The 26,441-nt window shown below is 44.5% G+C and overlaps 1 protein-coding gene across 2 annotated transcripts in view; it reads left to right on the forward strand.

The window, feature by feature from the left end:
- The first annotated feature begins 9,729 nt into the window (after positions 1-9,729).
- The window catches only part of LOC146172489 (uncharacterized), a 57,292-nt gene continuing 40,580 nt past the window's right edge, over positions 9,730-26,441 (forward strand). Inside the window, exons 1-4 of one of the 2 annotated variants that reach the window (XM_084585900.1) lie at positions 9,736-9,858; positions 9,925-10,052; positions 11,074-11,312; positions 14,907-15,029. In XM_084585900.1, coding sequence (XP_084442026.1) covers positions 9,986-10,052; positions 11,074-11,312; positions 14,907-15,029 — 429 coding nt within the window. In that variant the 5' untranslated portion in view covers positions 9,736-9,858; positions 9,925-9,985. Of the gene's footprint in view, positions 10,053-11,073; positions 11,313-14,906; positions 15,030-26,441 lie in introns of both variants that reach the window. The other variant, XM_084585899.1, reaches the window with a different exon arrangement.

Below are 26,441 nucleotides of genomic sequence, written 5' to 3' on the forward strand. Positions count from 1 at the left end.
GTCACCGACAGTACCGGAACCATGGAAGAATGTAAACATTATTCTCATTCATAAGAAAGGGGACTTTAAGGGCCTTAAAAATTACAGACCAATCAGCTTACTCTCTGTTACGTGTAAGGTATTTACTAAGGTAATCGCTAATAGAATCAGGACAACCTTAGACTGCAATCAAGCAAAGGATCAAGCAGGTTTTCGGAAAATAGTACTCTACTATCGGTCATATCCATACCATCAACCAGGTGACAGAAAAATGCTCGGAATATAACCAGCCCTTATACATAGCATTCATTGATTATGAAAAAGCATTTGACTCAGTTGAAACCTCGGCGGTGATACAGGCATTGCGAAATCAGGGGGTAGACGAGCCATACGTGAAAGTGCTGGAAGATATATATAGTGGCTGCACAGCAACCATAGTTCTGCATAAAGAAAGTAACAAAATTCCCGTGAAGGTATTATGCAAGGAGACACGATCTCCCCAGTACTATTCACAGCTTGCATAGGGGAAGTATTCAGAGACTGGGAGCAGTTAGGGATGAGGGTAGATGGAGAATACCTCAGTAATCTGTGATTTGCTGATGACATTGCCTTGCTAAGTAACTCAGAAGATGAACTGCAAAAAATGATTCGTGACCTAGACAGGAAACGTAGAAAGATAGGCTTGAAAATCAATATTCAGAAGACTAAGGTAATATTCAACAGCCTCGGGAAGGAACCGCAGTTTACGTTAGATAGCGAAGCACTGGCAGTAGTAGGCGAATATGTTTATACTTATGACAGGTAGTAACCGCAGATCCTGGTCCTTGAAAAGGAAATAACAAGAATAAGATTGGGATGGAGCGCATTTGGCAAGCACTCGCAGATTATGACTAGCAGCTTACCGGTATCGCTCAAGAGGAAAGTATACAACAGTCGCATCTTACCTGTACTCACCTATGGGGCTGAAACGTGGAGGCTAACCAAGAGGGTTCTACTTAAGTTGAGGACAACTCAGAGGGCTATGGAACGAAAAATGGTAGGGGTAACATTAAGAGATAGGAAGCGTGCAGAGTGGGTCAGAGAAATAACTCAAGTTACCGACATTCTAGCGGAAATTAAGAAGAAATGGACATGGGCAGGACATGTAGTGCGAAGAGAGGATAACCGATGGTCGCTTAGGGTAACAATAACTGTATTTCAAGGGAAGGAAAGTGTAGCAGGGGGCGGTAGAAAGTTAGGTGGGCGGATGAAGTTAAGAAGTTCGCAGGAATCAAGTGGATACAGCTAGCACAGAACCGGGTTAATTGGAGAAATTGGGAGAGGCCTTCGCCCTGCAGTGGGTATAGTCAGGCTGATGATTATGATGATGATGATGATGATATGCACTGCTTTTTTACGCTCACCAACGGCATCACCAGGCACATTTTTATGCTGTGCTTCATTGCGTTTTCTTTTCCTTTTTATTTTTCCCAAATTCTAGTTAAACACTCATGTACACCTCTAGTCCTTGGCCGCATATATTTAGAATCTACAATGACCCTGGCCGATCCCCCGCCGTGAGTATGTGCCATTTTGTCTGAGGTCATCATCACCGCCATCGTCTGCGGCACGGCATAGTGTTCCTGTATATGCTCCCTAGGGAGCATATACGGGAACACTAGCACGGCAATGCCAGGGGCGCCGCTCGGCGCGTAGCGGCCGCGGGGATAGTGGGGGTACAGATGAGGGTCGCGGTTCTTTTTGGAGCTTTTTTTTTCACATACTACGCAATTGGTGCGATATTTAATAAAGAGGCTACTTATTCCAAGTTCTTAAACTGGCCCCTGCCATTCCTTTCAGTTAATGTGGAGACGCCGTGCACGCTTGGGTAGTCCTACGGAGCAGCGCGCGATGTTTGAATCGCTATTTGGAAACTCTCAACATTTCTTCTTCCTGCGGAGAGCCTTAAAAAGGCCAGATGAGCAATTTGTACTTAATGCTTCCAACGAAGTGGAGTGTTTTGCATTCGTTCTTCCATTAAGGGAATAAGGGCTACTGCCGAGGAGCGCTATTACCACGCGGAGAAAAACAGTATACATGCGAATCAAAGCTTCTGCTACGTAAGGATTCTTTACCCTCATCTCATTTTGTCTTCTCACAATACAAATCACGAAGCGCAGCGAAAAACAATTTTCTCATCCCAATTAGCAAAAATGTGTATGGAGAAACAACTCTTCTGTCTGTAGGGACTACAATATAGAATGAAATCCCTATAGAAATAAAGCAAAATGCCAACTTCTCTGCACTGCTAAAGTACTATTACAATAGGTTGCGACTCTTTTACTCCTTTTGAAATTTTGCCAAATGTCTGTGCTGTCTACTAAATAATTTCTTTTGAACATTTTGTGCATGGATCCAAACTAGCCTGCGAGCTAGGGATCCAGATGCTTGTTGCAATGTTCCTTGTGCTGGTTTTTTTTGTTTGAAATAAAAAAAAAAGGCCTCTTTAGGAACACCTTATTTTTTTACAAGCCTTATTACGAACACATTTTTCCGCTTGTGCCTATAATACATAACAACGTTTATCTTTAATCGCCAGTAATCTGTGATATATCTCTTTAATCGTTGTCCTTTATGTGCCCTAATCACCACTTGCAGAAATGACAAATACAGCGTGCGAACAGAACACATTCATTTATTACCATACTAATTTAAAGGACTGCGGTATTTATCGGCAAAAAGAAAGAGCGTATACGCGACTCAAGCATTTATTCTTTGTTCATGTTAACAAATACATATATCGCGGACATTTCTTTACGTGCCGCTCACCAAAGGGTGAACCAGCTGTTTAGAGGAAAACAAAAAGTGAAGTACAGCTAGGGCAATAGTTCAGATAAAATATGAAAAATTAAATCTTACACATACGTTTACAAGGGAATACGTTCATAGGGGGCACTTGAGTTCTAATGCTTTACTGGCATCAAATTGTACAGAGCAAAACAAAAAACACTTATAATTACGCGTCGTATTGGCAGGTATGATGCAGTTCTTGGCGCGAGCTGCGAGAAAACAAAAAATGCGAAAATGATGACGGGCACCTAATGCGCATGCAATTTTTTAAGGCCGAATTCAAATGCGGACATTAATGCGTGTTTATTCTTCGAGTGTGTGGTATGAAATGTGAGTAATCGACTGGATAGACCTGCCAACTACTTCTTGCCGGTATAAAGTCGGGCAACTTGCCGCGGCTACTCTTTGCAGAACTAATCAGGCTATAATTCTTAACAAGGTTGATACTGCATGGGGAATACTTCCAAGGGAATTTAATTATTTTCCCTCTGGGAACTTTTGTCGTGGTTTGCTTACTTCGCGAAGCCGCAAAAACACATTAAATTTAATTACTTCAAGTGCGAGCTTTTTGGTGCTCCAAGTAGGTAAAATTTTTGAACTTCCACATTTTACAGGAAGGTTGAAAAATCTGAAGTGCAAAGGCGTCCAAAAGGACCGTACACCTGAGCCAAAGTTTTGGGTAAATTGCTACCTAGCTTCGAGCCTATGGCGCAGTGTTGTTCGTGGCGAGAAACCATGCCGGCCTCACAACCTCTCTTTCGCAGAAGGATGATCTAGCGGAAGAAGGACCGTACACCTGAGCCAAAGTTTTGGGTAAATTGCTACCTAGCTTCGAGCTTATGGCGCAGTGTTTGTTCGTGGCGAGAAACCATGCCGGCCTCACAACCTCTCTTTCGCAGGAGGATGATCTAGCGGAAGCGAATTGGGCATTCACTATACAGCCTCTGCATCCTCTATTTTCCGTCGTTCTTTCTTTTTCAAAGCTATTCTTTCTTTCTTTTTTTCATTTTGTATGTGCATCGAAACAGGACTACAGACACCTGGGGCACCCTAACTGGGGGCAATGACTTGCATATTACCGGCTTGAGTACGCAGAATAAAAACTACCTAGAGATTTTTTGGACCAATGAAGTTATTGTCAAACTATATGCATTGAGGTTAAATGTCTTAAGTATAGCGCGCATATCTGGGAATTTAAAGCTACCCGTTACAACAATGTTCCAGCTTATGAAAAGAAAAGAAAATGGTTTGTTCTTAGGTTAGTGTACAGTTTCACAAAGTTGTTGACTCTTAAATTTCGACGCTTATATCTTTATGCGCGTTCGATTGCTGCCTGTTTGTGCACTACCTTCCTCTTCCCAGGCCTTCATTTGGTTCTTAAGCTTGGTTATTTGTTTCTTGTTTTATTATTACTTTTCATATATCTCCATTTTTCTTCGTCTTTAGCTGCCTGCTTTCTTCTCCGTCGTGCGTTTGCCGTGCCCCACGAAACCTCCAACCCTTTGTTCACATTGGCAGTCGCTCTTTTCACGGCGCTGCGTGCTTTCCACCAACCCCTTTCTCCCTCCCTAGTAGGCGACACGTTTCTTCTTTTTTTTTTCCCCTGTGCAACCTTTACTTCCCACCTTTCCTGACCCACTGTGTTCCGTTATTCTGTAGCCGTTTACCTGGTGTGGTGCCGTTCGTTTTTCATGTCCTTACTATGTATACCTCCATGCAGGGTAGTCCACATTTAATTCATTCGAACTGAATGCCGGCTTCTCTTGTGGCTTCAGGTGACGTACTGTATACGGCATAGTTTGCGCGTGTAACGGAATATACCATTTTGAACTGTTTTGATAATGGGGTCACTTTGGCCAGCTTTAGTGAGCGCTCGAATTCGCACGTGTTGCATGTTTGACTTCTTCATACGCCCTGTCTCCACACTGCCCTCTTTTTAAAACGAGTACATTTCTGGACGTCAATTGGGTGCATTAGGAATGCTAAAGCGAGCTGTACGGCGAGCTCAACTCCTGTCATGGTGCTTCCGCCAAAATGGAAAATAAATTAGGTGATTGCTAACAGTACTGAGCCCCCCTTAACCGGCATATTTGTAAAATCTTGTCGCGAATAGCTCGAGACGACGCACAAGCAAACAAGAACGTACAGTGCGCATATGGACCTTGCGCTTGAGTTTTGAGTAGGGTGGCGCCGCCTCGTGGCGGCCAAGAAAAGCCTGACTGGGTAGTTCAACGTCGGCTCTGCCTATGCTGCAACGCATATCTCGCAGGCTTTCTACGTCGATCCTTGCTTCTTTTCGCTCCTTCGTGAGAGTGAAAAGAGTCGTCATGTATCATGGACATCATTGTGAACCAGCAGTAGCCTAAAATTAAAAAAAAAAAAACGAAGAAGAAGAAGAAGAAGAAGCGCTGCGGCTGCCTTCCGGCGAAATGTTGAAAGCATACGGCATTGATCTTGCCGTGTCCATCCGTCCCGAAACATCGTCAGCGCTGCTTTTTTTGCTTGCGTCGTAGGGTGCCACGGACAAGTTAACAATTTCATTGTTCAACTCTACTGCTTTCTTTCAAGCCGCACGAAACGGGGCTACGGTGCGATTGGTACGGGCAGTCATGTGCATGCATGCACTGAGAAACGCCGTTCGCTCGAAGCTGGCCTCAATTCTGATCGAGAACAAAACCGTCCGTTATGCTCCTGTTTTCGGTAGCTGTGTAAGTAAGAGCTGCGCGTGCGTACGTCAAGCAACCAAAGGTGAGGACGATAAACTAGAGTTTACTTAAAACGATTGCTATATGAAAGATATGCCATTCACTTTCAAGAGAAAACAGTAATAGACGTCATTTGGGGCATATTTAAAATTACTAAGCAGCCGACAATAGCATTTCTGTCATGTACCGCGCGTTCTTGATTTGATAGAGCGCTTAATTCTAATATGCAAAGTCCCCACTGCCCCCAACAGGCAAAAACTCTGGTTCGAGAGCTGCAAGCACATAAATCAAAGGCTATTAGCAGTTGAGCAGTGAAACGAAGTCAGCGTGCCTTCTGATATCTGCACGACGAACACAAGCGCCTGCCGCGGTGTAATCCGAACGTATCTGCAGTCCCAGCTTTAGCTTTCTGTGGGACTTTCCAATACGTGGACTGTATTTCCAAGCATTACGAGTGTGACTTATCAGCTAAATTGTGCGTAAAAAGCAAAAACCAGCTTAGGATCAACTTACAAGCTCACATGCATACATTACCCCAACGGCCCGTGCACGCTGCCGTCTCAAAGTGCCCATCGGAAGGACTGTTTGTGCCTGGGAGGGGTTATTTACGCTGCCTATCCGTGCTGCGGTTTCGTGGATTCACTTGTTTCAGCTCAGCTGCGTAGAGCTCCACGAATTCGCGCGACACTCGCCTGGCGCACGCCGAGACTTCGCCTCCGATTGCTGCTTGTCGTATAATGCCTGACCGTTGGATTATTTATTGCCATTGTTTACGTCGTGACAACCCTAAAAGAATTTTCAGCGCCTTAAATTTGTTGTAATTCATACATAATAGAAGGTAAAGCGGTGGATCCATATTGACTCCATGCATTCGAATGCAGACGCCGGCGATTTCTACTACCCAGCAGACGCCTAGGAGGCGCTTTTTAACACCGTTTTCGCGGCACCCCCTGAGACTAGTTCACTGTACCCTGAGCAACGGGCGCCCGGACGGCTGACCACGGCCGGTCTCCAGGGAGAGCGCGCGCTCTTTCGAACAGAAGCGCGCTCTCATTCCGGCCGTGGGCTGACACGGATGGGATGGATGAATGGAATATAGGAGCGTCCCCTTTGAAACGGGGTGGTAGCAGTAGCTATCATGCTCATTTTTCTCCATACATCTTAATTATTGATTTAGAATGGTTAACTAAACAAACCATCATTCTATTTATTAAATTTTGCTCCTACATTACTAACATTATGTCACTTCTCTGCTTTTAAGCCACCAATCTTCCAGCCGTTTTTTGCTAGTTTCCACCGCCGGTTTATTCACCCGGCCACTGTTATCTCTAAACCCCAGAACTTCAGGAACAGTGATCGCGCCTGCATCAACTTCCGGATGGATACCATTGCATTCGAGTATAATATGGTCAATTGTTTCACTGCATGCAGTTTCCACATACAGCACATGCGTCATCTCCATTGTTAAACTTCTTTTTGTAGCTGCGTGTTCTAAGGCACCCTGATCTAGCTTCAAAAAGTAGGGCACTGCCTCTTGAGTTATCAAAGAAATCTTCCTTCCTGATCTGCATTTTCCACTTTCGGTATAATTCCACACTCTGTTTTTTTTTTTTCCATCGAATTTATCCAATTTTTACCTTCTGTGTTTTTCACCTGTTGCTTAATGCTCTTTATTTCTCCGTCCTTGTTACTAGCATACTTACTAGTTAGTTTCCTAGTTCTTTTCCTCCATTGTGAGTCAACGCTTTTTAGGTACAGGTATTTAAATACCTTAGCTGCCCATCTGTTACTGTCCAATTTCCTCAGGCGTTCCTCATATAATATTTTACTCTGAGCTTCCCGTACTTCGAAAGATGCCCAGCCCATATCTCCCTGTACCGCCTCATTTGTAGTTTTGCCGTGGGCACCTAGTGCTAATCGTCCAACGGATCTCTGATTTGTTTCTAATGTCGACTGTACCTCTGATTTTAGGCACAAAACCGCATTTCCGGAAGTAAGTCCGGGCACCATAATTCCTTTCCAAATACCCCTCAATACCTCATACCTATTGTATCCCCACAATGCCTTATGCTTCATTATCCCGGCATTCCTTCGCCATTTGGCCTTAAGTGATTGCTCATGCTTTCCAATGCATGCCAATCCTTCGTTTACCCATACCCCCAAATATTTATATTCTGCTACTCTAGGTATTTCAAGGCCTTGAATTTTAAGACCCTGATCAGTTGAGCCGTTGAAAACCATCAGACCCGACTTAACTGCGCTGAAACTGAAGCCTAGAGCGTCCCCTTCGTCTCCGCAATATTTAACAAGAGTTTGCAATTCTTCCAGACTCTCAGCTAGCAGCACAATATCGTCTGCATACATCAAACCGGGGAGGCGCTGCTCTACCGCCTTTCCACCTAATCTGTATGACAGGTTAAAACCTAGGTTACTGTCTTGTATCCTCCGTTCCAGGTTTATCATATAAAGCATGAACAGCACCGGTGATAGAGGACAGCCTTGTCTTAATCCTTTGCATACTTTGACATCCTCCGTACTTCTTATCCCTTCCCACGTAATTTCTACTTTGTTATCCCGGTATATTTCCTGTAGGAACTCTATTATCTCATAACCGCTACCTTCTTCTTTTAATATGTTCCACAGGATTTCCCTGCTTACGTTGTCGTACGCCCCGTTTATGTCCAGGAAGGCCAAATACAAAGGTCTATTTTCCACTCCAGATATTTCGATGCATTGGGTAAGCACGAACAGGCAATCATCTAAGCGCCTACCATTTCTAAAGCCGTTCTGAAGTTCTCCGAGTATCTTGTTACTTTCAACCCATGCTTGCACCTTTAATTTCACCGCCTGCATGACTAACCTGTACATTACAGATGTTATGGTAATCGGCCTGTAGGATTTTATGTGCATTCTTTCTCCTTTCCCTTTATAAATCAAATTCATTTTACTCTGCCGCCAGCTGTCCGGAATTTGCTTATTCGCTATGACTGTTTCCAAAGCTTTTAACAACGTTTCCTTACTTTTTGGACCGAGTTCATTAATCAGCTTGATCGGAATTCCATCTATTCCTGTAGATGTGTTTTTAGGAATATTTTTTTCTGCCTTTTTCCAGTTTTGATTGTTCAGTTCTAAGGTGTTTTGTATTCTGCTACCTTGTGTTGCTTCCTGATTTGCGGAGATTACCCTATCGTCGTTCTTAAATGACTCGGTTATAACTGATGTAATGTAGTTCACTGCGTTGTCTCCCTTTAAACAATTTCCCTCGTTGCTGGTGGCGCCCTCTGCGCTGCGGCACTGTGTCGTTTCAAAAGTGTCCCCCGCTCCCATGCATTTCGCGGCGCGGTCGACCATAGAGTTCCCTACACTAACTAGAGGGAAAGCTGAGGGCGCTGCACTTCAGCCACCATGGGCGCGCTAAGAATCATGGGCCGGTGTGCTACTTGTTGCGGGACAGTCGGTTTTTCTCGAGTACGTGGAGTGGCGTTACTGCAAAGGTTTTTTTCGTTATCATCATCATCTGAAGGTGCGTACATAGACCGCGAAAGCCATAGTAGCGAAGGCGCAAAAGCAGACGTCGCCAATAAATGGTTTCTGTTTCCCAAAATGCCACTAAAAACTTCCTTAAGTGATGGCACAACGATAAATATTTTCATAACATTTTTTTATTTCAAAGTTTGCCTATTAAGTGTCAAATATTGGTATTTGTGCTGCTCAAAACTAAGCCAATAGGAGAAAGAGCCATCGCTTATATTGGATAAATATCACACAAACATGCTGTTTCTCTCTCTTTTTGTAATTTACAGTCACAATATTCAATCTTAGGACATTATTTACGGTAGAACAACGTTTATCTTTGCATTAGTTTTGGCCAAAAGTTGTAGTTCTGCACTCGGTTGCTCACCGGCCCATGATGCTTTGAGCGCCCATGGTGGCTGAACTGGCCGTCTGGAAACTCCATGTAAACGCCCATAGACGGCAGCACAGCTTTCCCTCTAGGTAAGAGTAAGAAACTATATGCGGTCGACACACTGCCAAATCTTAAAAACAACCACCTACCCGCACAACAATAGGAAGACGTGACGTCATTTTTTATATGCAACGTCATGGGTTGGAGTAAGAGCTGCACCCACTAAGCTTTTGCTTGCAACAACCGGGTCAACTGGGTTGCAGCAAACGCCACCACCGGCTGAGCCAGTTTAGCCGGTTTAGCACCCACAACAGTCGTATCCAAAGCCACGTTGTTAGCGTCTATCGTTGCCGCCTCTTGCGAACGTTTTGCTGTCTGTGGTTTGCATCTTGGCTTGTGGACGTATTTTTTTCCTCTGCCGTGCGTTTCTCGTATCTGGTAACTGCTGCTGTATGCTGTTTACGGCCACTTGCATCAGTTCATATCTGTCATTTACTTTAATAGGAACATATTATCCTAACTGAAGTGTTCGACGCCAGATCGGCCACGGTTCCCTGCGTTAACAATGAGACCGGTCGAGATCTTCGTCCTCGAGCATGCCCTCAAGTACCAAATGGGAAGTGCCGTAAAAGGTAATGTGCAGTCGAGTTCTTTACTTAGTACCTGCCTGTCAGGTAACTTCAAGCTCCACTGATTTTGCTGCCCCTGCGCTGTGGCGGAAAACGCGGTATGACATTCATGCTCATGTTTCTCGATGTCGCGCACGTGAGCGTACGAAATCCTAGTTCATTAGCTGTTAATTGACTAAGCGATGCTTTACCATGGCTGCAGAATTGCTTTTGGGGCTCTGAGCAGTGTTGATGTAAATGTGTTCGCACTGTGCAAAGGAATCGCGTCACCACTGTTAGTGTGATACCATTGTTCTCGATCTAACCATGCCAGTGTTCGCTCCAGACTCCGTTCTGCCTGTATTAGGCGCATATTATGGAGCGCATGTGTATTAATTTGCGTACTATATCGTGATTGTAATTGTGTTCTGTTGAGCTCGCTCATTTATAAGGTTCATAGTGAAATGCGATTGGTCCGAGATACGAACGGTTGTTCACCTGTAACCTCGTGAGAGCATTGTACAGTAACCGCAGTGTGCTTGCAATGAGCTCAGTCAGGTGTAAGGCGCTACGCGGACAAATAAGTGGAATAAAACGCTTTTTTTGTTCAGATCGCGGAAATTGTGTTTTTAGCTATTAAGTCAAGCTATTATTCTGTGAAATCAGTGGCATTTATTGCATATATTTAGATCCAATTAGGATCAGACGCAACTGCAAACATCAACATTGTCAGTCGGCTCAAAATCTATAAAAAGGGCAGGCAGCTTTCTCTCTCTCTCCCTCTCTGCGGTCTAGTGGCTGTGAAGAGTCTCAATGCGTAACTTGTTACCCATTCTTACCATCTAGACTTAAGTATAATACTGAAAGGTGTGGATGTGCAGTCTACTTGTATGCATTTCATTTTGTGCATTCTGTGCAACATTGTTGAACCACTGCTCACAAAGCTGCTCTTGCTTGGTACATAATTGCCCTGAGCAAAATAGGTGTGCTTGTGTGGCAGGGATTTGAAGCTTGTGTGTGCCCCTGGCGATTCATTTCCATGCAGCGCTCCGTGGGCGGGGTAACAAGCAAACTATTGTGTACAATCTGAGCTCACCATACATCTGCCTCATGTACCTGGTGCACATCTTCAATGGCTATCTGACCTCCTCTTACAAGACCATCTCCTCCTGGGACCCCGCAGTGCTCAAAGTGCTGGTGGACGTCTTCCAGGACATGTACTCAAGGGAAAAGTTCACCTCGGAGAAGGTTCTTGTTCCCCTCATCTTGCGTGCCCGGCTTTTGGTATGTGTTATCCTTTCATGGTGTGCTCTTTGTGTTCAAGAAGTATTGACATGCTCAGGTGATTATTCATTTCTCAACTGTTGTTGATGTGTCAAACATTTACATAAAATATACAAGAAAACTGTCCGCAGTTTCAGTTCATTGTCAGTGTGGCTGACGATAGCTGATGCAGTGGTTCGGCTTCTTTTTTCACATGTACCGGATCGCTGCCTGAACAGCGCGTTTTCAGCGCATTGTCTAAGGACCGATTGTACACAGGAGAAAAAGCAGGCAAAGTGAACCAGCCACCTCAAGCATGTCTTGGTCTGGCACCCGGTGGTTAGCACCGTGTGATGCTGGAGGTGGCTGTCTGTTAAGGTAGCATCAAATTTGTTAACTGCTTGCTCCACCCTATTAGCTGTTTTTGCAGCAGAATTTGAGTGCATTTCATGGAGCAGATTTGTCTGAAGTGAAACTTTGTTTTCATTTAATGTTCTTCTCAGCAAACGGCTTTCTTCTGTGGAAGCAATTGCTTTTTTCTGATCATTATTGACCATGGCTGCAGCACTGCGTTGGTGCTCTGCGTCAGGTTCGTGTAAATGTTCTCGCACTGTGCAGAGCCTTGACGTCACCGCCATCTGATATTATTGTTCTTGAGCTAACCATGCCAGTGTCCGCTTCGGACTCCGTTCTGATCTCTACCATGGTGTCTCTCACAGCCGGAGTCGCCTTGGGACGTTAGACCAAACCTCATGCACACCACACAATGCACAATGTCTGCCTATTCAGCACCAGAAAAATTCAGAAGGGTTACTGTGACAAAGATCAGGAGGGGGGGGGATAGCGGGCACATGTAAAGTTTTTTTCAGACGCTGGCCAGGCAGGCAAAATGTGCTTTAGTTTTAAATTTTCAATTCCATAACATCGTGATGAAGCCCAAGATTGCCAAAAAACCTTTAAAACTGCTGAAACACGTGTGCGGTGTATAGACAAGCGTCATGTTTGTAAACAAAGGTGGCGCTGCGATCGGCAGCGACAAGGGGTGTAGGCAAAAACGCAGCGTGCCTACACTGCGCCAAGCAACACTGCCTTCGAAATCAGTTCGCGCATGCGAGTATTCTGAAGCATAAGCTTCGCTTCTGCTTAGAAATAGTTTGGTGTATGCCTGGAGAGTATTTCAGCACGTTATCAGCCAATTACTGCTGGAATTACCTGGCAAAGAGCGCTGCATTGGTTTCCTTATCCGTGGCCTCAAAAGCGCGCGGCTACGGTGCGTAGGCGACTGCAGTGTTGAATAAGTTAAATTAAAACGAGAAAGCGCAATGTACAAGAAAGACTAATCGTCAACATTGCTCAACTCCCGGGCCTATAGCGCATGCAAGGAGTACGACGATGTGAATAACGAAGTGTGTTTTTTGACTGCGCGCCTTTCTAGCTGCTTCAAGCACTTTCACTTAGGGAACAATATTATCGACAACTATATATAGTGAACTAGAAATTACATTTCTAGCTCACTTTACCAAAAACGTAAGTCATAGAATTTCATATTTTAATAAGAACTCAATCTTTTAGTAATTGTAACATGTTCGCGCGCATAGTGCACTGGCAACCTATGTTCGCCTGCTCGATAAAAAAGACATTTGACGTCTGTCTCATCTTACATGCGTAGCCAAGGTCATTCACAGTTTAATATATACATGAAGGCCTGCGAGAATGCTCTCATTTTTTTTTTTCCTCATTGCTCTCTAGGAGAGAAGCACGAGTGCAGATGCAAACTAACATTCTTCACGATCGCTTGCAGCGAAATTTGCGCAACCTGCTGATGTTCTTGAATATACTTGGAAATTTTTTATTCGGACTCGCGTCATCTATTATGCTTATTTTACACCCCTTATAGCCGATTTCACTTTGGGACATTAAACTCCATGTACCATATATACTTAAATATCCTGCTTGACCAGAGCTAGGTTGTACGTGGATATTTAATTCGTACGTTCGTCAGGATCATATTGACGTTCAAAAAGAAAATTTAAGACTATGAGAAATAATGCTGCGGGACTGCCTGGATCATAACGATGTTACTATAGAACCGGTGATGAAGAGTCAATCGAAACTCGCGAAAGTAAAAAAGGAAAAAAAAAGCTACTTTAGAATTAAGTCCGCGGGCCTGTAATATCGGCAATATCGCGCTGGAGTGACCGCTCAAGGTAATTGCAGTTACCAATTCGCAGCAAGTTTTGTGTCTTTTTCTGTGTGAATATATGCATCGGCAATACTGGAGGTGAATGGAACTAGTGCAGCTTCCCTGCGGGATCATACGCACACGGAATATCGCGTCTAAACTTTTTATGACTTCATAGTATATCAAAACGGGCACGAGCTGCAGGCGTTTGTTGTTATTGCGCTCTACGTCGTGCCGCCGAAAAGTATAATCACGACAATTAAGGGTTGCAAACGAACTCATCTAGTTGCAGTGCAGAAGTGCAACGCACGTTAGCCGCGAAGGTAATCCGTCACCGAAGTCTACTTGTCGCGCTCAACGCGGCTGCCCTTCGCTCTCATCTTTATCCGACCGCAAGAAACATGTTAAAACAAGTGCCATTTTGTTTTTTGTGCCTCTTGGCGCAATCAACCGCACCACAGCTTGCAGAAATATCGGGAATTATGCCCGAAAACGCAGCAAGCGCTGCGCATCCAATGCAGACGATTCGGGCTTTTGCCTACACCACGAAAGTCACTGCTGTCGCCAGCGCCGCCGCATCTCCACTGACGTCACGGGCTGACGCTTGTCTATAACCTAATATCCCCAGTCATCACCTGCCCCTATAAAGTGTGTGGCCAAAGATGCGCTCGCCTGTTTAGTTTCCTTACAACTTGCTTCCTTATATGCTTTTGGCATTTATTTATTTATTTTTTGTGGTTAAAATAAGGTTTTGTTCCCCGTTAAACGGAAGTTTTTTTCCCCTGTGACCTTTTCCAGAATTTGGATTTTAATGCTCCAAAACATAAGATTTTCCTACTCCAAAAATTGCTCCTAATCCTACTTCACCTGTTGCACCCCTTGATGAGGCTTGGTCACCAAACAACCTGGTAACAGCCCACATGAGATTAACGTCTCGGTATACAAAATCCTCATTCGCTCATCTATGGAATTTGGATGAATAGCTGTGCATTATTATGGTCTCGCACTCAATGTATAGCCATTTTTAGCATAACTATACTTTAAAAAACTGCAAACCTCAATATAGTCAGTCTAAATGTGGGAATTACCCTCGAAGGATATGAAGTATGCAGGTTTCGCCAAAATTGGAGCTTTGCTAGAAGAGCAAGCCTGTGAACGTCAACTATCCTCGACCACTTGGCACACATGACTGCGATGAGCAAACTGCTCATTCTAGCCTCTGAAATAGCATCACAGGAACGATGACAGCTTTTGTTTTCACACTATTGGGAAGAGAATGGCAAAAGGCTAAAGTATTTGGCTGCTCTGAAGATTTAAAACAGTTATCTGCATTTGTACATCAGCTGTTGCTTTCTGTTTCTTCTGCAGCACAGTTCTGTCTGGCTCACTTGCATACTTTGTTAATTATATTTCAACCTTCCTGCCTTTTTCAGGAGATCATAGTGTATGCTGAAAAGGCCCTGCCACCTGGATTTGTGCTGGAGAAGTTGGACACATATTTTCCAACAGCAACAGAGGCTACATGGAAGGACTTTGCTCAGACCTACTCCCTCAAGGTAAGTAAGCATGCATCATGTCCAGATAAAGGCGAGAACTAAATAAAAGTGAATACAGCAGAGAGGCATTTCAACTGAGCATGATATGAGAAAGGTAGGAAAAGATAGATGCCACTCATGTAGACCCATCGTGACCTCTGACCAGGACATTGGTGACAATCAAGGGAAAGGCCAGAGAATTCTAAGGTGTGTAGGTCACAAACCAGAAGAATTACATGACTGTCATCGTAAAAGTAGAGCTGTGGCCTCTTTTTTTTCTGCAACTCCCAAGAAGAAGTCTTGCATCTAATTTGAAGGGAAAGTCTGTTTGTTGTGTTTTTTTTTTAACCATTTCGAGTTAGTCTGGCCCAGTTATAACGTAGTCGGCGGGAATTGGAAATTGCTTCACTATATCCACTATTTTGTTGTATCTGGACTATAAAAAAATTAGACAAATTTGAGTAAATTGTTTTATCGTTGCTGGACGAAGTGGGCCAGCATTCCCTGATGATGTTTTGCAAGTGCGGTCTTCATGATCGCTGCCTCCATACAGTCCAACTGTGAACTGAAGTTCTGTTTTGAACTCCCGAGGTACACATCTGTAGTGTGTCAACTGCCGCGATGGCTGCTGCGGAGGGGCGCAACTAGCGTCACCGCAGTCACTCGGAGGCACTATCCATCCCTTCCATGCCGTTCCCGGCAACTTCATCAGTTGTGAAGTCCTGCGTGGCAACAAGTTCGTCGTCGGCTGAAATGAAGTCCAGATGGGACAGACCTGAAGGCACAAGGTCCAACTCTTTAGCAGACTCCCATAGCTGCTCTAAGCAGGCTGTCGTGGCACACCATCAGCTGTTGCAGCAATGACAACCGCAACAGCTTCATCCTCGGCAGGCGCTGTGTCCGCACTGCTCCATTTCCCAGCTGGAAGTCACCATGACCGAGAGTGAAGCCCAAATTCTTAGCTTTCACTAGCACGATGGGTCCACTGAGCGGGGTATTCTTTGATCGGGCATCCAAGAACCATCTGTAAAGTGCGGCTTCTATGTCAGTGTACGTGGCGCTCTGGATCCTCTTCCGTTCCCCACTGCCAACGTCGTCATCAATAACGCCGTCGATCTTGCTGCTGTTCTTGATTATCATAGTGTGTGTGGACTATGCAATTTCATACTTCGGGGCGATATCACTCTTCTTCACGTTTCGGCGCACTTCGTCCAGAATGGCCCGCTTAGTCTTCAATGACAACACTTTTCTCTTTCCCGCTGAAGTGCTGGGGCTCGCGAGACTTGACATTGCCGAGAAATCGAGGGGTCGGATCCGAGAAATGGGATAACTAAGTAGGTCCGTTGTCTAAAAATTGACCAGGCGAAGTCAGGGGTCACAAGATATCAAAGGTGAGAAGCGGAACAAGGCAGGAAGGCGTAATGGCGTCAGCGAGAGAAGCGCATACAAATGGCATACAAAGATCCACAAAAGCAGGGGAAACGCTCTTGCTTCTCTCTTCCTCTCTCACTCCCACGATGCTTTCTCCCTGACTCTCCCTCTCCCGGGCCCAGAACCGAGAGGAGAGAAGCTCCAGAGAGTGAAATTAAAGAGCCGCGATTGGCTAAGTCTATCGCTGCTCTGTGACCTCACCGAGAATTAACTTTTATTTTCTGTTTTACCTCCCACGCAACCGGCTCAACGGCATAGCGAAACGCTGCATCACGAAGACGCCAAGTCAAGCGATGCAGTGAAGCAACCTTTTGCTTCACGGGAGAGCAGACTGCGCTGTGAATGCGACCGTCAGCCACATTTTGTCCTTATTTTCGCTCAAAAATTTGCCTGAAGGCATAAAAGTCTGCCGATTGATACATTATTTTTCATTTGGTACAAAATCACTTCGCTATATCCGCTGACGTGCACTTATTTACTTTGTTAAAACTGAACCCAAATTGTATTGAAAATCAAAAATGGGAATGGGAAATTAAACTTCCTTCATTATAACCGCTATTTCGCTATGAGTGGCTTCGCTATAACTGGGCTAGACTATTGCATGATATTCCTTGGAGTTCCCTATTTCCGACTTAGGAAATAATTAGCAAATAGCATATAGAACCGTGTTTTAAAACTGCTAACCTAAACTGATTTCATGGCTAGGGACATTGCTCAGGTTGACGCAGTGATGGTGTCAAAGGCAGTATTGGAAAAACAGTCATATGTTCATTGAATGGGTGAAGTAACGACTGTAAATGACCATTCCTTTTGGTGCTTTGTCTCATAGCGGTTGGTTGAATGAACTAACAACTTCTTTTGCATGGGGATGACTGTGGTTTAAATACAGCTTAGGCTACATAATTGGGGTTACAGGAATACAGAATTGGATCTTTTGTATAGCAGCTTGAGAATTGATGACGTGTAACTTGAGTTACTTGGTGGTGAGAAGGAATAGCTGCTGCTGGTCGATGCTTTTGGCATGTTGCTTGCAGGTGCTCCCACTGTGAATCTGTTGCAGCTGGCACCATCGATAGGAGCTTCTTTCAACACACTTTCCTGTAGCTTGCCAGCAATCTTGACATTATGGTTGACACTGATGTGTTGAGTCACTTCAGGGTGCTGCTACTTTGCTCTTTAGTTTCCTTCGTTTGCTTTTCTCCATCTTCAACATCCCTTTTCTTTACTCCGGTTCCATAGTCATACAAATTGTGGGACAAATGACTGTGCCAGTATATTTGTGTCATACCTCTTTAAAACGCATCGTCACCCACCACTGCCCTTTTTCTTCTTTTCTCCTCCTTGCATTGTGCAGAGTAGCATGCCAGATGGTCAACTCTCCGGCTGACCTCTGTCAGAGGCTTTTCCATTCAGTAAGCACATCTGCCTGTCTGTCATCAGATCTTTTTTTCACATTTTCTTCAATCCATGCTCAATTCCTGAGACATTTTATATTTGTTATGATTGAAGATTGTTCTTTGCTTTCTTGCCTGTTTCTTGTAGGTCCCATTCATTGTTCTGGTATGCAGCAGCTGTGTTTTCATCAGCGAAGTCATTCTTGTGCAATAACCTATTGGCACGGGGAGATCACTGGATAGGGGCAACCACTGTGACCACATTTATTAAATCAAAGCTGTAAGAGTGGCAGCATCTGACCTAAGGGCAAATTCAAGAGTATTCTGCAGCGCTTGTGCCGGCGCTGCCTCTTTCGCTCTTCGACACGCGGCTGGTGCTGGCACGTGCATCACTACGAGCAATTATATCGGGCTGATATTTAGTTCTTTAGTGCTATGTTTCAGAACTCTAAAAATGCCCATGTTCTCTGCGATGGCAGTGCACGAACCCCAGGGGGTCTAAATTTCCGGAGCCCTCCACTACGACGTCTCTCATGGCCTAAGTTGCTTTAGGACGTTAAACCTTGTAAACCAGACCAAACGATCTAAAAATGCTAAATTTTGGTTTTGACTTGTTTTCTGCTGTTTTTTTTTTTCTTTTTTTTTTTGCATTTTAGCCATTTTCACAGTTTGTCTGCAGAAGCCATGGCAAATTGAGCTAAAAACACAGCACGCAAGGAAAGAAGGACATGTAGCACAGGATTTGTGCTCGTCGCTACGTGTCCTTCTTTTTTTGTGTGTGCGGTGTTTTTAGCGCAATTTGCCATGGCTTCTGCAGACATTTACCAACTAGCCTGGCAACAGCTCTTGCTTAAGCATGTTTCAGTTTGTTTTGGCCATATCGTGTGAGCATGAATATCCTTTACAGTTCTAGCTTTTTGCAGTTGCAGTCCGTTGTAATTTTGCTAGCACTCTTGGGACACCATATCTGGCAAAGTGAGCTTTTTCTACCTTGGTTTGAAGGTGTATTTTCCTTTATTCAAAGTTGTCATATCCAACTCGTTTCCTCGAGTAACTCAGTTCCAGGTGAGGATGATAGTTCCTCGCTGCTCTGGGAATCCACATGCTTTAGGCGTAATTCATACCGTGCAACATAGGCTTTCAGTTCCACATTCATGCTCGCCCAGGAAACACATTTGCTGTCACGTTGAAGACAGTTATTGATTCCCATGTACGATGAGTAAAGCTTCTCTTTAACAAGGTTGATGACTGGGCACGTTGGTATGGGTTCATACTTCTCTTCTGTATCTTCTCTTTAATTTCACGACGCAGACACGTTAGGATGGGCAGTCATAGTGCCTTGTAGATGAGGTCATCCTCTAGAGTGAGTTCATCTCTTAATGGAAGTAGATGCGTAAATCTCCATGCACTTCATCGCATCGCATATTTTCTCTAAAGTTTCGATGCATGCTAAACAGGTACAGTCAAACCTCAATATAACAAACACGCATATAACGAATTATTGAATATATCGAACTCTTCCGAAATATTTTTGTCAGGCGCATGTATTTTAATTTCGCATAGCGAACGTGGTTCGGCATAAGACGGATATTACGAACTTCGCGACGCCAAGCGCTACCTCACTTAATAGCAGGAGGGAGGCTTCGTTGCACTACAGGTGTGTTGTGCGGCGCAGCAAACGTTCAGGACTACCTCGCAGACGCTGACAGCGCCACAGATGCCACGACGGCATTGAGAGCTGACAGCCAAAGAAATTCATGGCCTCCGAGATCACCTCCGCGCATGTGTTTGAGCACGCGGAGGTGATCTTGGAGGCTATGAGAAATCGTTCACATCTCACAATCGCTGACAGCGCCGCTGCAGCAGCGGCGGCAGCAGCGCGATCGAATTTCTGGCCTCCAAGATCACCACCGCACGCACAAACACGCGCGCAGAGGTGATCTCGGAGGCCATGAGAAATCATTCGCATCTCACAATCGCTGACAGCGCCACTTCAGCAGCGGCAACAGCGGCATGATCGAATGTTGCTTTTGCCTTTTTGGTTTTTGCGTCTTTCGCGTTTTAGTGTTAGCAGCTGCGTTGCGGCGTGGCCGTCGTAGCGTTCGATGGAGGCTGCGTCGGTCGTCGTGTAGAGTGTGGTGCGCGGGTGTGCGTAGTGCTGTGATGGCGGTGAACGTGAAAAAAAGAGCAGCACTGACGTTAGCGGCCAAGCTCGAGATAAAATCAGGGCCTTCAAAGCAGTTTACAAGAGGAGACTGATTGACACTCTTTTCGTGAAGCTTCGTATGAAGCAGAACTTGGAAGATCGACTTGCTGGGAGCAGCACGGGACAGCATCAATGGCGAAACGATTGCCAACTGCTTTCGGTATGCAGGTTTTGTTCCAGCAGAGGCCCGTGCATCAAGTGACGATGGGGACGATCCCGACGAAGCATAAGCAGAGCTCCGCAAGCTCGATGAAGCCTGGAAAGGTTTTTCGCGTTTTGTTGGTGACATGCCCGCAACAATGACTGTAGAGGACTTTGTAGGCGACGACGACATCGCGGCAACCACGGCTGTACTGACGGACGCTGAAATCGCTGTGGAAGTTTCTGAATATCCCCCACAGACGAAGCGCTTGCTGCATTGGATTTACTGCGCCGCCACTGCAGTGCTATTGAGAGCAGTGGGTTTGCCCTTGTTGAGTGTTTGCAAACTGTGGAACAGGGTGTGATACGAAACGCGATCAACACAAAAAAGCAGGCCACAGTAACGCAGTTCTTTGCGCGTAAATAAATAGACGTGACCCAAGTAGGCACCCTCCGAGTTGCTGTGCCTTCTCTGATTTAATTTTGCTGCTCTTGCATGTATTTTCTACGAAATTTTATATTACGAATTATGGATAGAGCAAACTATTTTCCGATTTTTTAACTGTTCGTTATAACGAGGTTTCACTGTAGTTTACGATTTTGATGCATTCCATTTCACTTTCACTGCCTTGATTGAGAAAGAACGCCTTTGACGTATCGGCTAAAAAGGCATTCTTCCCCTTGTCTGTGTCCATGCTGATGTACCTTTGGAGAACAGTAAAAGCGAGATGCTTACATATACATACATTGTTTACTCGATTCTAAGTACCCCCCTTCTTTCACTATTGCAATGCTGAAAGTGAAGGGTAGGTGCTTAAATTTGAAAAATTTGATATTCCCCCCCCCCCCCCCCATCTCTGTTCTTGTGGCAATACCTTGATGACACGGGCGCAAAAAATAACATTTTATTTAGCCAATAAGCTTGGCAAACATCATCAGCAAACGCGATTACAGTTCGCTTCAATACTAAGCTACGGCAGCCCTCTTGAAACTCATTCTGGCTTCAGTTATGATCACCAAACAAAGCAGTGTGGGTCTGCGATGCAACATCTTCTGAGCTCCGCCCGATGGCTGCCGATTCCGGGTCCACGTGACAAACACAAAGATGGAGTTACTGGCTGACTTTCGGCCGGCTTTTGCCGTTGTGCGTTTCCAGCTGTAGTGTAGTATTGGAACACAGCAACAAAAGTATATTGCTATTGCGCCGCAGAGACTGCACCACCTTGGGAGTCCGGCGACTCTGGTTGCATGAGCTAGCACATTTGCAGCCTTGTCTGACATGCTGTTGCTTACAAAAAAGGAAAAGGGGGTGCATAGATTTGAGTGCAAGCCTTTTCCCCCATTTTACGAGATTCCGAGGAGGGGGGGGGAGCGCTTAGAAACACGAAAATATGGTATAAAAAATGCATTAATTCGAGTGCAAATTGGTTCCGCCACAAATACAGTAGAATTCCGCTATATAGTAAACTTGGATATAGCAAAGTGAGGCTGAAGTGCCAATTCTTCTATAAATGCCTGTACATTTTTTTTATGCTTTATAGTGAAGCCATTTTTTATCTTATTTTTTATTTTTTTTTTTATTTTTTTTTTTTTTTTCAGAACTATTTACAGTAAAGTGTGTGGCTGTGGTGACGTACTTCCCACGAAATGGCACATTTTAAGATAGCTTTACTACTATGCTTATCAGATGTGAGGAGAAGCCAGCTTTACGAGGGCCTTGGAGACAGGAGGAGCATATGGTGCATAGAGAAAAAGACAGTAAAGCTGGCTATGAACGTGGAATGAAGGGTGACGTGGACTGTTGAGAAATTAAAAAGGGAGTAAAACTACAGCGAGAACTAAGAAAGGGAAGTAACAACCAAAAGTTTGCAGCACTGGGCAACGCAAAGCACGAGGCAGGGATGACAAGAAGTGGAGGTGCGGCGTGGGCCGTTGTGCCATGCTCAGCTGTGTCATGTCCATTTCTGAACTGTTGCCTCTTAAAAGACAGAAGACGCCGTGTTCATGCAAAGCTTTGGTATTGACATTAAGTCAATTCATGTTGTCTTCGTAACCACATGGTATTAATGCTAAAGCTGTAATTACTGAAAAGATTTGCAGCGCTAAAAGACGACACAGAGAAAAAAGATGCACAGGACGGCGCTACACTTTCAACAATGCTTTAATTCATGCAAAAACACAGAATATATATGCAGCGGGTGATGGGAAGTTATCATAAGATGAGCTATAATCTTCCATATCTATCTAAAAAAGCATATTCATTACCGTGCAGCACCATGGTGACTATATGGAAGATTATAGCTCATCTCATGATAACTTCCCATCACCTGCTGCATATATATTCTGTGTGTTTGCATGAATTAAAGCATTGTTGAAAGTGTAGCGCCGTCCTGTGCATCTTTTTTCTCTGTGTCATCTTTCAGCGCTGCAAATCTTTTTAGTAACTATGAACCAAGAAGCCTAGCTTGGAGTCTTGCTAAAGCTGTACTTTCTCAAATACAGCTTTAGCTTTACCAGGGAAGCCTAGTCACAAGGCTGTGTTGCCTCTAGAATGTGGAGAGGATGTTAACCTTGTCATATCCACACTTGGTAAAAGAAAAGAGAGGGCTCTGTTGGCACACCCACGAATCGGTACGGTAACAGGTACCCCTAGTGCACACCACTAGTAGCACCTTGTGTTTAGGGAGCTGTGCTGATTCTTGCTGGCGTTACTGCAGAGCAGTGGCACGTGCACTGACCTCTGTAAGCAAGGAAGCTTTGTAGCATTGATGCCTGTTTTAGTTTAACTGAAGCCAGTTGGAAGCTTTTATGCTGCTTGCTGCCCAAATCACTTAACCTCCAAGCACAGAGACATCGTATGCCCAAGCAGTGATGGATACTGTACCACAGGAGCCTGCAGTAATAGTTCGTGAAGTCTGAATGCAGGGCTATAAGAGGACGTACCTCCAGCATAACAAGAGTAGTTCATAACGCATGAACAAGATATGTATGCGTGGGAAATAAGTGCTCGCGTCAAATGCCTCCATAATAAAAATTCCTCCAGTACTTGTAATGCGCTCCGGGTTGTTATTGGATCACCTCTGTTACTGAGCGTTAGACAACCTGAATCGGTGAGTGGAAGGGCTTGGCTGCGAGCTCTGCTTTGCATTGAGCGACAAAACTATAGATGCTTGCCACAATGAACGAATGTGCTTCCTCTGCAGGTGATCACATTACATCACAAGAATCACAAACACAAATCGCCATGCAGAACCAGGCGCAGCACATGAAGCACGAATTTTGCAATGCGAGCGCCTCATTGTGGAAATGGTCATAGCAACAAATATTTCCTGATTGTCTCGAATATTGAAAATTATTGATACAGGTAATTTAACCTAAATCGTATGCTTTAACAAATAGCACAGTTATGAAAAGAAGTAAATATATTAGAGGTTTTGTGCTCAGCCATTGTGAGAATACTTCATTATAGTACATGTAAGACCTAGCAGGCATTAAATACTTACGGAACAATCCTGTAGTAGTAGCCGTAGTGATCTTTTTGAAAGTGTATGTGCTGTCAGTTCTCATCATTAGTATGAACATATTAACAAATTTTTCAAATTGACGAATTTTTTGAAAATTCCTGGCTGATTTTCCATATTTTGAATGTAAAAATTATTTCAGAACTACGAATTTCAAAAAAGCACATATTTCAGAATAATGTACGTAATTTATTATTTTTATTATGATCTAGTGGCAACTCCTAGCGCCACCACAAAGCTGTGGTTTAATATGCGATAGTCAGCAGGCCTAGCCGCCTGCTTTTTTTTTTTCTCGTGTATTGTTTGCCGGTCGGTCATTCGTGCGTGCGGGCAGGTATTTTTGTTGCGGGTGATCTTATTGGAAAAGTTCCTGTGAGATTCGACGATGAATACAACTAGCGATGGCACCAAAAAAAAAAGCTAATGCAGTTTTCGCTGCCAGAAAAAGTGGCCACGTTGCAAGGAATCATGGAACAAACAAATCGGCCTCTGCAGACAGCTTGACATCACCTCACTGACCGCGGCGATCATTTTAAAAGACCAATACAAGATCGTCAAACTTCACTGAAGATGAGGTGCTATTCAACTAATGTTTTATTATGCATGAACTAAGTCTGGACTTTCATCGCTCGGTGCCATGATTTACGCAATGAGGTGTTGTGCGAAGTGGAAGATGTAGAGAGTTTTTAACCGATCATGTGTGCTACACGCACAGAATAAAGCTGATTTCATCAAATTAAGCAGGTTTGAAGTGAGTGCAACATTTTTGTTTGGGATTTTGCTTGTCTGCACACGTGTTTGCTGCTAAGGTGTGTCATTTTCATACCTCAGTTTGACCACTGGTTTATAACCGCATGTTTCTCATTACACCAATATTTCAAAGCAATGAATGATTTTTGGCGGTCCCGCATGATTCGTTATATCGAGATTTGACTGTGTTAATACACACACACGTACCTTGAGTGTTTAACATGATTTTGTTAAACCAACAAAATCTAATATGGCAGCTTAGCCTAATGGTTGCATAAGAAAGGATCTTTCTGAATATTGTCGGAATGCAATTAACCATATACCTCCTTAGTGTAGGAGTGGTGAGTGGTTGAATATGAGTGGGACAAGCCACAAGGAAATGCTGGCAAACGGCAACAGGACAGCTCGAGAAGTGAACTCGTCTCCCAGAAATTGTGCTATACTCCCAGAAATTGTGCGATACTGTCCCTTCCATGTTTCCTCGCATGCATAAACGCTAAGTGCTTGCGGTCCAGTGCCGCTGCAGATGCAGAGTTCGCAATGGCTTGCCTGTTTAGCTCCCTTTGTGTGTTTTTGCTGGGCTGCAAGCCCCTGCGGTGAGCCAGGTGTTACAAAGTGAAGGTGCAAAAACTTGGACTCGTAATTCCCCTCTTAATGTTATGAGTCAGCAGCGTTACAGCTCCCATCTGTCGCTTCCCTTGCATTTTCTCGTTTGCATACATGCACTTAATTACTCGCTTAATCTCTGATCTCTTAGTTTGTGCCTAAATCATCTCAAACATACTGCACATTGCTGTTGGCTCAGCAGTCGGGGTGCTCCTGAGGATGCAGAATCGATCCCGGCCGTGGTGGCCACGTTTCAAGTTGAAGTGAGTTGGTAGGGGGATCTCCTGCCAGCTAAGTCACCATGTCATGCGGTTGTGAGTGATTTGAAGGCCACGCTATCAATCAGTGGCCAGCGACGTCATGTGCCAACTACCACCTGCCAGAGGTATGCCTATTACCAGGGATGCAACATCCATGCCATTTGAGGCATTTTGACCCAGCTTCATATTTTTGTGCCACGCTGTCCCATATGTTTGCAATTTTTTAAAGTTAAACCGCTGATATGGACTATACATTGTAGTAAAGGTAGTAAAAGGAAAAAAACATGCTATAAAGCTCTGGATCCCCAGTCATTTTGGGATTATGGATAAAGAGAAAAAATGTGGTGCACAAGCCAGATCCATGAAAATAAAACGTGAACATACCACACAGGCATTACATAAAGTTAGTGTGCAGCGAACTAAGAGCTAGGTGGCAGGCTGCTTGGGGAAAAGAAACAAACAAGCTACATTCTTTAGAGCCAATTTAGGATAATCAAAAGCATCAGGAACGTTGAATTAAACTTATATAATATCATCTACACATAGCAGGGTGTCTAGCAACTGGGAATTGTCAGGGAAATTTCATGCACCGGGAAAAATTGGGGAAATGTCAGGGAAATCATTAAATATTTCGCCAAGTCCAGGAAAATAGCACGATATATTCTGCTGTGTATTTTCATTTTAAGCTGGCGCACAGCATGCTATACATGCAGGTTGACCGCTCACATCTTCCGTGATCTTGCTGCAGGTTCCGCCCTTCGTGTGCGCAATAAAATTGCTTAACACTTTCATGTCCACAATCACAAACTCGGTACCGGCATCGCATTCCGCATGACTCACGTTGGATCGCAAACTTTCCCGACAGAGCGGACTTCCGCTGTAGAGTAGTACACGGCAGCGGCGTCAGCTCAGTGTACCGTGGTCCGGGTGCAATTTGCGTTGTAATTTGGACCCACGGTGTCGTCATCGGGCAGCGTAGTTGATGTTCCCTGCACATCTAACTATTCTGGCACCGGCTGTAACTCGGGTCCTGACAGCACGCTTGTGGCCGCTGTCTTCTGGTTTTTGTTACACGCCCGTTTTTTGCGGCTTCCAAAGGCTCGTTGCGTGCATGGTTACAATCG

Source organism: Amblyomma maculatum, unplaced genomic scaffold (genome assembly GCF_055883805.1).
Source record: "Amblyomma maculatum isolate TAMU_Amacu unplaced genomic scaffold, ASM5588380v1 scaffold_13, whole genome shotgun sequence".
NCBI lineage: Eukaryota > Metazoa > Arthropoda > Arachnida > Ixodida > Ixodidae > Amblyomma > Amblyomma maculatum.